We start from the raw sequence: 12,575 nt of genomic DNA, 5'->3' as shown, positions 1-12,575 counted from the left end.
GTGCCTTGTCAGCATAGACCACTACATGACTGTGTAAAGCTGAGTCCCTTTCAACCCATGTAGGATGAGTAAAATGAGAGGAAAATAAACTTAGGTTGTTTTAAACCACTGTGCTTTGGACTTGCTTGTTACTTCAGTGAAACTTGACCTATTCTGACTAATACACCATCTTAAATGTAGCTTCCTCAGAGAATTCCTCCTGGAACGAAGCCCCCAAACTAGATTACTTTCTCTTGTTGTAAGCTTGTGTTTTCCTATATGACCCTTATTAAAGTTATAACTATGTAATTACTTGTGTAATGATTTCACCATCTACCTTCCACATTCTATCTCCAAGATCCCAAGAAAAAATAACAATGTTTGTGTTATCTATTGCTGCAGCCCCAAATCCAGCACAGAATCTGGCACATGGTCAGTGCTCAGGATACATTTGTTGAATGAAAAAAAATAGTTTTGCAAACTTTTAGCCAAAAAGGCAGCAATGAGCACAGCTAATTTCTAGAGCATTCTCTCACACAATTCTCAGTGTAGTAGAGGCCTGAGAAGCAGCACAGATGGTTCCAAGCAAGCAAAGAAGTTGGACAAGGAAAGTCACATCTATCATGAAAAAGCATCTATCCGCATATTTATGTTTTCTTCAAGACCGTGTATTCTTGCAACTGCTTAGCCTGGGAGGGATTTCTAGAGCCTAATTTATTTCACTAAGGGGCATGGGAATTGGGTAGAGAGGTATGAAAACATTCTTAGAATTACTGAGAGACCCATGATAAAATTCATGCACTGATGCCAAAATACAGTTACCAGAAGACAATATTATCTTACTGAGCTCCACTCCAGTGCAGTTTTGCATTGGTGCCCTAATGCCACTACATTGATTTGTGGTTTGTTTGTTTGTTTTTCCATTTATTGAGATATCACTAACATACAATAAATTGCCTAGACTTCAATGTTCTAAGTCCTCTATATACTCACCAATACTTGGTAAGGTCAGTCGTTTTTTTTTATCCTCACCCGAGGACATTTTTTCATTTTTTGTTCAGATAGAGTGGGAAGGAGAGAGAGGAAGAGAGAGAGAGAGAGAGAGAGAGAGAGAGAGAGAGAGAGAGAAACATCGATGTGAAAGGGACACATCAGTGGCTGCCACCCACACAACCCAACCAGGAGGGCTGGGGACAAACTGCAACCAAGGTACATGCCCTTAGTGGGAACCGAACCCAGGTCTCTCTGGACTGCAGGCCGACGCTCTAACTGCTAAGCAAAACCGGCCAGGGCAGGTCAGTCATTTCATTTTAGCTGTTCCAATGGGCAGTAGTGGCATTTGATTACCATGTTATTTTGCATTTTCCTTATGGCTAATGATACTGAGAATCTTTTCATGTGCTGCTTGGCATCTAGTTATCTTCTTTTGTGAAGAGTCTGCTCAAATCTTTTGCCTATGTTTTTATTGAGTTGTATTCTGAGTTTTAAATGCATAGTGACTACCTGGCCGGTGTGGCTCAGTGGTTGAATGTCGACCCATGCACCAAGAGGTTATTGGTTTGATTCCCAGTCAGGACACATGCCCAGGTTGTGGACCAAATTCCTAGTGGGGGGCATGCAGGAGGCGGCCAATCAATGTTCTCTGTCATTGATATTTCTCTCTTTCTCTCTCTCTCTCTCTCTCTCTCTCTCTCTCTCTCCCCCCTCCCTCTCTCTCCCTCTCTCTAAAATCAATAAAGAGGCCCTGGCCGGTTTGGCTCAGCGGTTGGAGTATTGGCCTGAGGACCAGAGAGTCCCTGGTTCAGTTTCTGCTAGGGCCACATATCAAAAATAAATAAATAAAATCAATAAAGAAAAAAAATTTAGGTAAATGCATAGTGACTATGAAGATTACCACTGGGAATAATAATAGCTCCCTGCTGTATGGGCTCTATTTCTGAGCCTCTATTTCCTCATCTGTAAAATAGGGATCATATTTATACCTACCATATAGGGTTGTGCTGAGGGTTAGATGACTTAAGACAGGTAAGGCGAGACTCAAGGAAGTTGAGAAGTAAACTGTGGATACTCTCAGAAACAGCTGGGAGGAGGCTCTGAGAACAGCTAAGTTCTATAATCATTTACTTAGTCGTTCAACACAGGGATTAACAAGCAATGGCACAGGTGATTAGGAATTATTATACTTGTGGTCAAGGGAAGCCTGAGAACATATAAAGGAGGACTGGCCCAAACTGGGTGTCAGAATGGGCCTCTTAGAGCTGGTGATGGGTAAGCTGAGGCATGGACGAGAGAAGGGATCAACAGCTGCACTGGTTTCCTGGGGCTGTTGTAACAATCACCACAAACTGGGTGGCTTAAAATAAAGGTGGAGATGTGGAAGTGGGGTACAGACTGACAATCCCCAGAAGAGGGGGTGGTTGGGGGAGATATAAACCACAGAATGTATATGCATATATGCATGAACAGTAGACATGGACAACAAACTGGGGACAGGGTAGGGAGGGAGGGGGAGGGGATAATCAGTGGGGGGGAAAAGGAGAAACATCTGTAACACAAATTAATTTAAAAAATAAAAATAAACATATATATATATATATATATATATAAACAAAAATAAAAAAACAGAGGTGGATTCTCTCACAGTTCTGGAAGATAGAATTCCAAAGTCAGGGTTCACTGGGGCCATGCTCTCTCTGAAGTTTCCAGAGGAGAGGGGAGAACGCTTCCCTGCCTCTTCTTAGCTTTTGGTTTACCTGCAACTACATAACCCCAATCTCTGCCTCCAAGGCCACATAACCTTCTTCCTGTACGTGTGTCTCTCTGTCTTCCCTTCTTATAAGGGCACCAGTCATCTTGGATTCAAGGCCCACCCTAATCCAATATGACCTCATTTTAACTAACTACATTGACAAAGATCCTATTTCCAAATAAGGTCACAGCCACAGGTACCTGGAGTGAAGACTTCAGTATGCCTTTTTGGAGGGTCTGGATAGACATTTTTCCAAACAAGACACACAGAAAGCCAAACAGGTACATTAAAAAATTATGAACATCACTAATCATCAGGAAAATGCAAATCAAAACCATAACAAGATGTCAACTCACACCTGTCAGAATGGCTATTGTCAAAAGAGCAGGAAATAAAAAGTGCTGGAGAGGATGTAGAGAAAGAAACCTTGTGCATTGTTGGTGGGAATATCAATTGGTACAGCCACAGTGGAAAACAGTACAGAGGTTCCTCAAAAAAATTAAAATAGAAATACCATATGATCCAGCAGTTCCACTTCTGGGAATATATCTAAGGAAAATAAAAACACTATCTCAAAAAGATATCTGCACCCCATATTCACGCAGCATTATTTACAATAGCCAAACAATCTAAGTGTTCATCAGTGGATGAATAGATAAAGAAATATAAATTCCAGCCCTGGTCGAGTGGCTTAGTTGGTTGAAGCATCATCCTGTACTCTAAAAGGTTGAAGGTTTGATCCCCAGTCAAGGTACATACCAGAGGCAACTAATCAATGTGATCATTAAACAAAAACTACTATAGCCCTGGCCGGTTTGGCTTAGCAGTTAGAGCATCAGCCTGTGGTCCGGAGAGACCCGGGTTCAGTTTCCGCTAAGGGCACGTACCTCGGTTCCAGTTTGTCCCCTGGGTGGGTCGTGTGGGTGGCAGCCACTCGATGTGTCCCTTTCACGTCAATGTTTCTCTCTCTCTCTCTCTCCCCCCTCCCACTCTATCTGAATATCAAAAAATATCAAAATATCAAAAATATCAAATATTTTGATATCAAAATATCAAAAAATGTCCTCGGGTGAGGATAAAAAACAAAAACATGTATATATAAAATCAGTGCTATGTGGCTCAGTTGGTTGGGTATCATCCTATGTGCCAAAGGGTTACTGGTTCAATTCCCCATCAAGGCACATGCCCAGGTTTCGGGTTTGATCCCCAGTAAAGGATGTGCAAGAGACAGCCAATGGATGTTTCTCTCTCATCAATGTTTCTGTCTCTCTCTCTCCCTTCCTCTCTCTGAAATAAATAAAAACATTTTTTTTTAAAATAAGGAAGACACCTGAGGTCTCTGTGTCTTTCTCTTTGCAAGGGGAGGCCATGTTAGGACATAACCAGGAAGAGGACTTTACCAACATCCCAGCCGTACTGGCACCTTCTAGAATTGTGAGAAATAAATGCCTGTTGTTTAAGCTACCCAGTCTGCAGTGTTTGTTACAGCAGCCTGAGCTGACTTAATCAAGGTTGTGGTGACTGCTCTGGAAAAAAATATAGCAGGGAAGGGGGAAAGGAGTCCAGGGATGGGCGTAGGGAAGAATTTTGAGGGAGGTCACCCTTTAAGGGTGATATTTGAATGAAGTCCTGAAGGAAGTTCAGGGGGAGACATGTAGATATCTCAAGAAAGAGAGAAAACAGCAAGTGCACAGGTCCTGAGGTGGGACAGTACCTGTTGAGTTTGAGAAAGGAGGCAGGTGTGGCTGAGGGAAGAGAGTGAAGGAAGAACAGAGAGAAAGTCAAGGAGGTGACTCCTTTTGTGTCTTCTTAACATTACCCTCCCTCATCCAAATCCTTTACTTTCTTAAGCAGGCTGAGGACAGTGCCCCTGGGATGGCCACTAGAGGCCACCCTCTCTGTGGTTCACTGGGTTACTACACTGTCATCTCACCTTTCAGGTTGAAGCTGGTCTTTGCTGAGCCCTAACTGTCCCTCCCATGCCGCTCTAAGAGTTTAACACGGATTAACTCAGCTCCTCCTTCTAACATTCCTCTGAGTTATACTCACTGAAAAAATTTTACAGCTTTATTAAGGTATAAATGACATACAAGAAAGCACACAAATTTACAGTCTACAAGCAAATAAGTTTACACTTCCTGGAAAGCGTCACCACAATCCAGATACTAAACATATCCCTGACCCTAAAAAGTATCCTTTCGCCCTTTCTAAATTCCTCCCTCTCGCCTCTCCTCACCCCATTCCCGGGCAACCACTAATGGTATTAGGGGGTTGCACTTCTAAAGTTTGATATAAATGGGACCAGAGAGTAGTCACTTATTTTTTTTGGTCTGGCTTCTTTCCCTTAGCAAAATTATTATGAATATTCATTTATGTTGTGACGTGTATTTGAGACCCCTTTTGCTCATGGGGAAACTGAGGCACATAGACGTGTGGCTGGAGAAAAGTGAGAAGGAAGTGGGGAGGGGGTGTCACACACAGATTTGGCCCCAGGCCGAGGCGCGTTCTGGGTGTGCAGCCCACGAAGGGGCGCTCTGGTCCCCAAGGAGACTCCAGCAGGTGCAGACCCGCCCCTGGGCCCCCACAGCGCGCAGCTGGAGGCGGGGCGGGGGCGGGGCTTCCCGGCTCTGGGGCCTCCAATAGGGGCCTGCAGGGGCTCAGCGAGCCTGGGCGCTGCGATAAGGCGGCGGGTGGGCGTGGGAGTCGTGGGGCGCCGCTGCGTCTGGAGGCCCCGGCGCGGCCACCTGGGACGGGAACTGGAGACAAGGCTGGAGGCAGGGGGCGGGGCGTCCGGCAGTGTCACGCCCGCCTTCCTCCCCAGTCTGGGCCGCTAAAATGGCGGCAACGGCGGTGACCGCGCCTGCATCTGGGGCCGACTAGCGCCTTCCAGGACTCTCGAGTCTGGGCCGCGTTTTGGACTCTGGGGCGCTGGTGCGCGGCCCCTGCTCGGGCCTGCGGTCTGCCTGCCCGGCGTGCCCATGAACTCCGTGTCGCCGGCCGCCGCGCAGTACCGCAGCGGGAGCCCCGAGGACGCGCGCCGCCCCGAGGGCCGCAGGACGCGGACGCCCCGAGTCCCGGACCCCAACGGCCTGGCGCCCTCCGGAGCCAGCGGCCCCGCCCTGGGCTCGTCCGGAGCCGCCCCTGGGGAGCCGGGCGAAGTGGACAAGTTCAAGGCGAAGTTCCTGACTGCTTGGAACAACGTCAAGTACGGTGAGGAGGGGGCGGACCCAGGGGAGCGAGCGAGCCGGCGGTTTGGCCAGGCCGGGGCTTAGAGGTCGGCGGGAGACGAGGAACCAGACCCTGCCCTGTATTCCGAGTATCCCACCATTCGTTCTCCTGTGAGTCACCTGTAGGTCCCCCGCCCTACCCAGGGCGGATCTGTGGCAGGTCCAACAGGGAATGGGTTTTCAAATCCTGTCCTTACCCGTGTGACCTTGAGCAGGCTTTTTCACTTCCTTGTGTCTCCATTTTCCCCTCTGTGAAATGGGTTCAATTGTCAGAGTTGCCTTAGTTTGGCCTGAGTTGATGGCAAACATTGGTGTGGCTGTTCCAAGGAGCCCTACTTCCATCTAAGAGGAATATGGCATGGATTCCCCAATGCCACTCCTGAGATGGGAAGTAGGATGGTCCTTATTTCACAGATGGGAGTGCTGTTGCCGTCATAACTATTATGTTAGTATCCGTCATCTTGCTGCTCCACATCTCCACAGGTTGGACAGTCAAAAGCCGAACCAGTTTTAGCAAGATCTCCAGCGTCCACCTCTGTGGCCGCTGCTACCGCTTTGAGAGTGAGGGTGAGCTGGTGGTCCCAGGCCAGGGTTGTGGGAGGCCCCCAAGAGTGTTCTTGGTGGAGTTGACAAGCCTGCTTTTATAGGTGACATTCAGCGTTTCCAACGGGACTTTGTGTCCCGCCTGTGGCTCACATATCGCCGAGACTTCCCGCCCTTTGCTGGGGGCTGTCTGACTTCAGACTGTGGCTGGGGCTGCATGTTACGAAGTGGGCAGATGATGCTGGCACAGGGCCTCCTGCTGCATTTCCTGCCCAGAGGTGAGGGGCGAGAGGGAAGAGCACACCAGGAGTATGAGCCAATCACATAGGTCAGCACTGTTAGAATTGTTTATAACTAAAGTTTGAAGTCATGTTAGAATTGTGTATAAAGTAAGTTTTGCAGGGAAATTAGAGTTGTTTATAAGGTTCAGGAATGTGAAAATTGTTAAACATGGAATCTCAGGAGCATTAGAATTGTATGTAAAACATGAATAAATGAGAATGGTGCTCCCCACACACTGGCACTTGTTAACTATGTACTCCATTCCCACCAGACTGGACATGGGCCGAGGGTGCAGGCCTGGGCTCCCCTGAGCCATCAGGGTTGGCCTCTTCCAACCGGCATCATGGGCTTGCTCCCTGGAAGCCCCCACGCTGGGCCCAGGGAACCCCTGAGCTGGAGCAGGAGCGCAGGCATCGGCAGATTGTGTCCTGGTTTGCAGACCACCCCCAGGCTCCATTCGGCCTACACCAGCTGGTAGAGCTCGGACAGAGCTCAGGCAAGAAGGCAGGTGACTGGTATGGGCCATCTCTTGTGGCACATATACTCAGGTGAGGGCCACGGCAGGGGACATGGGAGCCACTGGGTACCCCAAGAACTCAAGCCTTTCCTCTCATCCCCAGGAAAGCTGTGGAGAGCTGCTCAGAGGTTACCCACCTGGTGGTTTACGTTTCTCAGGATTGCACAGGTAAGGGGCTGTTAACCAAGGTCATGGGGTTTTCATCCTGAGCCAGTCACTACTTCAGCTGCCTCTTAGACCCACCTTTCTCAGAGGCTGAAACAGGTTCTGGGTCAGAGGGACCCTTGGAAAGGATTCAAGGCCTACACAGGGAAAGATGCTCAGGATCCATCTGCTCCCTCTGGATTCAGGAGAAGGAACTTCAGGGGCTTCTCCCCAAGTGATAGAATAAAGGACGTAAGGACTTATTTCTCTCAGATCCAGTTAACTCTTACTCTGTAAACAGTTCTAACATGTACAAAAGTCTGGTCTCTTCTGCCTTATAGGGTTGTCAAGAATTAAATGGTTGCCCTGACTGGTGTGGCTCAGTACTTATGGCATTGGTCCATGCACTGAAGGGTCTCAGGTTTGATTCCCTGTCAAGGGCATGTACCTAGGTGGCAGGTTCAGTCCCTTGCTCCAGTCAAGGTGCATGCGGGAGGCAACCAATGGATGTGTCTTGTGCTCATCGATGTTTCTCTCTCTCTTCCTCCTTCCCACTCTCTCTAAAAATAGAAGGGAAAAAAAAATCTTCAGGTGAGGATTACCAAAACAAAATGAAAAAGAATTAAGTGAGTCAATAATACAAGTTAAACCCGTAAAGCAGTGCTTGTCACATAATAATTGTTCACTAAATAATAGCAATTACTGTTATTATTCCCTACCACGCTCCAAATCAGCTTAGAAAGGGTCTTAATTAAAAGGAGCCTGGCTGGTTTGGCTCAGTGGTTGGAGCGTCGGCCTGTGGACCAGAGAGTCCTGGGTTTGGTTCCCGCTAGGGGCACGTACCCAAAAAAAATAAATAATAAATCCATGGATTGGTATCAGAGAATCTATAAAAATTAAATTTTTATGCAAAATTGTAGGGGTTTGGGAAAAGGTTTGATTTTCCCAGAGAGCTATTGTCTTTGTCTGTTTGGGCTACTATAACAAAAATAGCACAGATCAGGTGGCTTATAAACAATAGGAATTTATTTTTCATAATTCTGGAGTCTGGGAAGTTCAAGATCAAGATGCAGGCAGATTTGGTGTCTGGTGGGAGCCCACTCCCTGGCTTGTTTTGCTGTATCCACACACATCAGAATGGACAAGCAAGCTCTCTGGGGTTTCTCTCTTTTCTTTTTTTGTTTTGTTAGTCCTCACCCCAAAGATATTTTTTCCATTGATTTTTAGAGACAGTGGAAGAGAGGGAGGGAGGGGGAGAGAAAGAGAAACATATGTGAGAGAGGCACATCCATTGGTTGCCTCCCACACATGCCCCGACCCGGGCCAGGGATCAAACCTGCAACCCAGGTACATGCCCTTGACTGGGAATTGAACCCTCAACCCTTCTGTGTGTAGGCCAATGCTCTAACCACTGACCAATGTGGGCCAGGGCTCTTTTTTTTAATTAATTATATTAATATAATTTTCATTAATTAATATAATTAGTTTACTTATATTTTTGAAATATTTTCAGGTATTAATTTCAGGTATATACCATCATGATTTGATATTTGTATGCGGGAGGTCAAAAGGAGGTTTACAGTTGTTTATATGGGAAATAATATAATAATTAATAAATAATAAGAAAAATTATTGCACATAGTCATGGCTATAAACCTACTTTTGCTCCACCCTGTACACTGTGAAAAGATTATGATAAATCTAGTTAATATCTGTCACTGTACATAGTTTTTTAAAATTGGGGGGTGGTACCTGTTTTATAAGGGCACTAATCCCATTCTATTTTTTTTTTTTTTTAATTTTTTTTTTTTTTATCCTCACCCGAGGACATTTTTCCATTTTTTGTTCAGATAGAGTGGGAGGGAGAGAGAGGAAGACAGAGAGAGAGAAACATCGACATGAAAGGGACACATCGAGTGGTTGCCACCTGCACGACCAACCAGGGCCTGGGACAAAGTGCAACCGAGGCACGTTCCCTCAGCGGGAACCGAACCTGGGTCTCTCTGGACCCCAGGCCAACGCTCTAACCGCTGAGCAAAACTGGCCAGGGCATTAATCCCATTCTTGAGAGGCCTACCCTCAATGACCTAATCACCTCCCAAAGGCCCCATCCATGCTATCACCTTGGGATTAGGATTTCAACATACAAATTTGTGGGAGACTCAAGCATTCAGATCATAATATCTGTGTCTCCAGAAGGGGTTGAATTCATTTCTCAGGACACCAGCAAGGGAGGCGGGGGAGAATGGACAGCAGCAGGTCGGACTTTAGGAGGAGGGACACACAGGGACATTTGGTTGAGGACTGCTCCGTGCTCTCGTTTCCATATTGGCAAACCCAGATGTCGAGTCAGTGAGGACCACTCAGGTCTGGGATTGAGGATAAGCTTCAGGCTTTGGGGAAGGCCCCCCACATCCTCCTGGCTGTATGTTCTTCATCCAACTCTCAGGGTCTTGGTTGCTTTCTGTAAAATGGGATTTCTGGGATTATCTGGGGGAGTTTGGGGGCTCTCACCGACAATGTGAGGGACACCCCCAAAGGGTTGCTTAGGTGAGATTGGCACCTGGGGATGGAGGGCCACACTCTGAAGCTTGAAGGGTAGCAAGATGACCTTCTGCCCTGTCCTTCCAGTATACAAGGCGGATGTGGCACGCCTGGTGGCTAGGCAGGACCACACAGCTGAGTGGAAGTCAGTGGTCATCTTGGTGCCTGTGCGCCTGGGTGGCGAGACTCTCAACCCCGTGTACGTGCCCTGTGTGAAGGTAGGTTTAGCCAGAGTCACCATGCCTTCCCTGGGAGTTCTCCAGGTTTTCTTAGCTTGGGTTAGTTATATGTACTTCCTTCACTCCGTCTGTTTATCCAATAGTTGCAGGGCACCTGTTGTGTGCCAAGCACTCTCCCAGCTGCTGAGGATTCAGAAGTGAACAGGCAAAAATTTGTGTTCTGGGAGTAAACATGACAGGCAGTGGATCTGGAACCAAATATACAGCCTTGGCATTACAACTCAGACTATAAACAAATGAAAACTAGTGATGAAGGTAGATGGGAGTAGCTGCACAACCTAGGAGAAAGCCCCTCTCTTGCCCGGGCATATGAAGAGCCAGAGGAGGAAATGTTCCAGGCAAAGGGAACAGCAAGGCTGGAAACACCCTGGTGTGTTTACACTCAGAATAAAGGCCAGAGATCTCCCCACAGCCCACAGGACCCTGTACCTTGTCTCTTCCTTCACCTCATTTGCTCCCTCTCTCCTCACTTGCTCTGCTGCACTTACATGGGCCTCCTTACTGCTCTCAGAACACACCTGCCTCAGGGCCTTTACACTTACTGTTTCCCAAGATACTGAAACATCTTTACTGAAATATCACCTCCCAATGAGGCCTTTCCTGACTCCCATTTATAATTTCAAAGCCCTCTCACCACCTTTATTCTTTTTCCAATGTAATCACCTTCCAACACAGAAGTCACTCATGTTGTTCCTTGTTCATCTAACACATGTCAGATCCACGAGACAGCGCCTGTCTTGGTCACTGCTGCTCCCCAGGGCCCAGCACAGGCGTGGGTTCATACAAGGGTGTTTACTAAGCACTTAAGGGACTGTCTGACAGCTCCTGTCCTGCATCCTCACCTTTGCCCACTCTCCTCCCTGTAGGAGCTCCTGCGTTCAGAGCTGTGCCTGGGCATTATGGGAGGAAAGCCACGGCACTCACTGTATTTCATCGGCTACCAGGGTAGGCCTGCCCCACCCCATTCCACCCTACCTCACCTTCCCCTTCCCTACCCCCACTTATACCTCTTCCCCTGCAGATGACTCCCTGCTCTACCTGGACCCCCACTACTGCCAGCCCACTGTGGATGTCAGCCAAGCTGACTTCCCCCTGGAGGTGAGCTGGAATCTCCGGGGTGGGGTTGGGGGCATGTGGAGGAAGCTGGGGACCCCTGAGCTCCCCTCCTTTGTCTGCCTCAGTCCTTCCATTGCACCTCACCCCGCAAGATGGCCTTCACCAAGATGGACCCAAGCTGTACTGTGGGGTTCTATGCTGGAGACAGGAAGGAGTTTGAGACACTGTGCTCAGAGCTGACCAGGGTGAGCAACAGGGGTGGTGGTGGATGGGGAAAGTCAGGGCTGGAGTGGGAGAACAAACCTTAAGGTCAGCAGACCTGGGGAGGTTACTTCCAGGCCCACAAGTTACAAAAGCCAAGCTCTGAATAGACACCAAAAGGGGGCAGGCGTAATATGAAAAGTTAGGGGCTTTGCTGCATTCAGGATTTTAAGTGGCAGGACTCTTCCTGTTTCTTGGCTGTACTGTCCCATCAGGGCTTTAGCCTCATGGTGGCAAGGGTTGGCTGTCTGTCTCTCTGGGTACCCACCTCCCAGCTCAGTGGAAAGGGAACCCCACTTTCCCAGCACACAGTAAAAATCCCAGGGCTGCCTTTCATTGCCTGCAGTAGGTCACATGCTCATCACTGGGTTAGTCACTGTCCTGGGGAATAGAAGGTATTGATTGGCTGGCCTGGGTCATTGCCCTAGAGGGATAGGAGTTGGGTACAGGAAGCACCTTTTAAATATACCTGTTAGATAACTATGCCTACAGGATATGTAACTGTGAGTACTGCTTGGAATTGAGCTACTCTCTCCCTCCTCCCACCAGGTCCTCAGCTCTTCCTCGGCCACACAGCGGTATCCCATGTTCACCCTGGCTGAGGGCCATGCTCAGGACCACAGCCTAGACAACCTCTGCTCCCAGCTCTCCCAGCCAACTCTGCAGCTCCCTCGTCCTGGGCGGCTCCTCAAGGCCAAGCGCCCAAGCTCTGAGGACTTTGTGTTTTTATAATGGGACATGAGTGGGGGGAGGCAGGGACGAATTACAACTGAGGTACGTGTCCTTGGCCAGAATCGAACCCGCAACTCATTGGTCCAAGGGCTGACGCTCTAACCGCTGAGCCAAACTGGCCAGGGCCACTATTTATTTTTTTATTTATGTCACACTGGATGTGCGAGCTTGAACTCTGGTGTTGATGGTATTTCCTGCTTCTCACCCCCTTGATAAGTGCAGCTGAGACCAGCCCAGGAAACCTCCAGGCTGGGGCCATTGAGCCCAGGGGCGGAGTCCACAGGCTTGCCTCCTACCATCTC

General features: G+C 48.2%; 1 protein-coding gene across 2 annotated transcripts; it reads left to right on the top strand.

Moving 5' to 3' along the window:
* Positions 1–5,490: 5,490 nt before the first annotated feature.
* On the top strand, positions 5,491–12,382 carry ATG4D (autophagy related 4D cysteine peptidase). Of its 2 annotated transcripts, none has more exons than XM_036239913.1 (10): positions 5,491–5,938; positions 6,439–6,522; positions 6,603–6,776; positions 7,052–7,328; positions 7,401–7,465; positions 10,073–10,203; positions 11,091–11,169; positions 11,246–11,322; positions 11,406–11,525; positions 12,091–12,382. In XM_036239913.1, the coding sequence occupies exons 1-10, from the start codon at positions 5,707–5,709 to the stop codon at positions 12,271–12,273; spliced, it is 1,422 nt and encodes a 473-aa protein (XP_036095806.1). In that variant the 5' UTR covers positions 5,491–5,706; the 3' UTR covers positions 12,274–12,382. The 2 variants fall into 2 exon arrangements, with proteins under 2 accessions (XP_036095806.1, XP_036095807.1); XM_036239914.1 differs by having other exon boundaries at positions 5,707–5,938; positions 7,052–7,295.
* The last annotated feature ends 193 nt before the right edge of the window (positions 12,383–12,575 follow it).

The sequence above is a fragment of the Molossus molossus genome, unplaced genomic scaffold (genome assembly GCF_014108415.1).
Source record: "Molossus molossus isolate mMolMol1 unplaced genomic scaffold, mMolMol1.p scaffold_m16_p_4, whole genome shotgun sequence".
NCBI lineage: Eukaryota > Metazoa > Chordata > Mammalia > Chiroptera > Molossidae > Molossus > Molossus molossus.
Note: the sequence above shows the minus strand (reverse complement) of the source record. Positions and strands in the feature narration are given on the sequence as shown.

Excerpts from the sequence above, each read along its gene's own strand:
- ATG4D (XM_036239913.1), top strand. The coding sequence starts at position 5,707 with ATGAACTCCGTGTCGCCGGCCGCCGCGCAGTACCGCAGCGGGAGCCCC. Across the intron at positions 7,466-10,072 it reads CGTTTCTCAGGATTGCACAG|TATACAAGGCGGATGTGGCA; the intron begins GTAAGGGGCTGT and ends CTGTCCTTCCAG. Across the intron at positions 11,170-11,245 it reads GTATTTCATCGGCTACCAGG|ATGACTCCCTGCTCTACCTG; the intron begins GTAGGCCTGCCC and ends CTTCCCCTGCAG.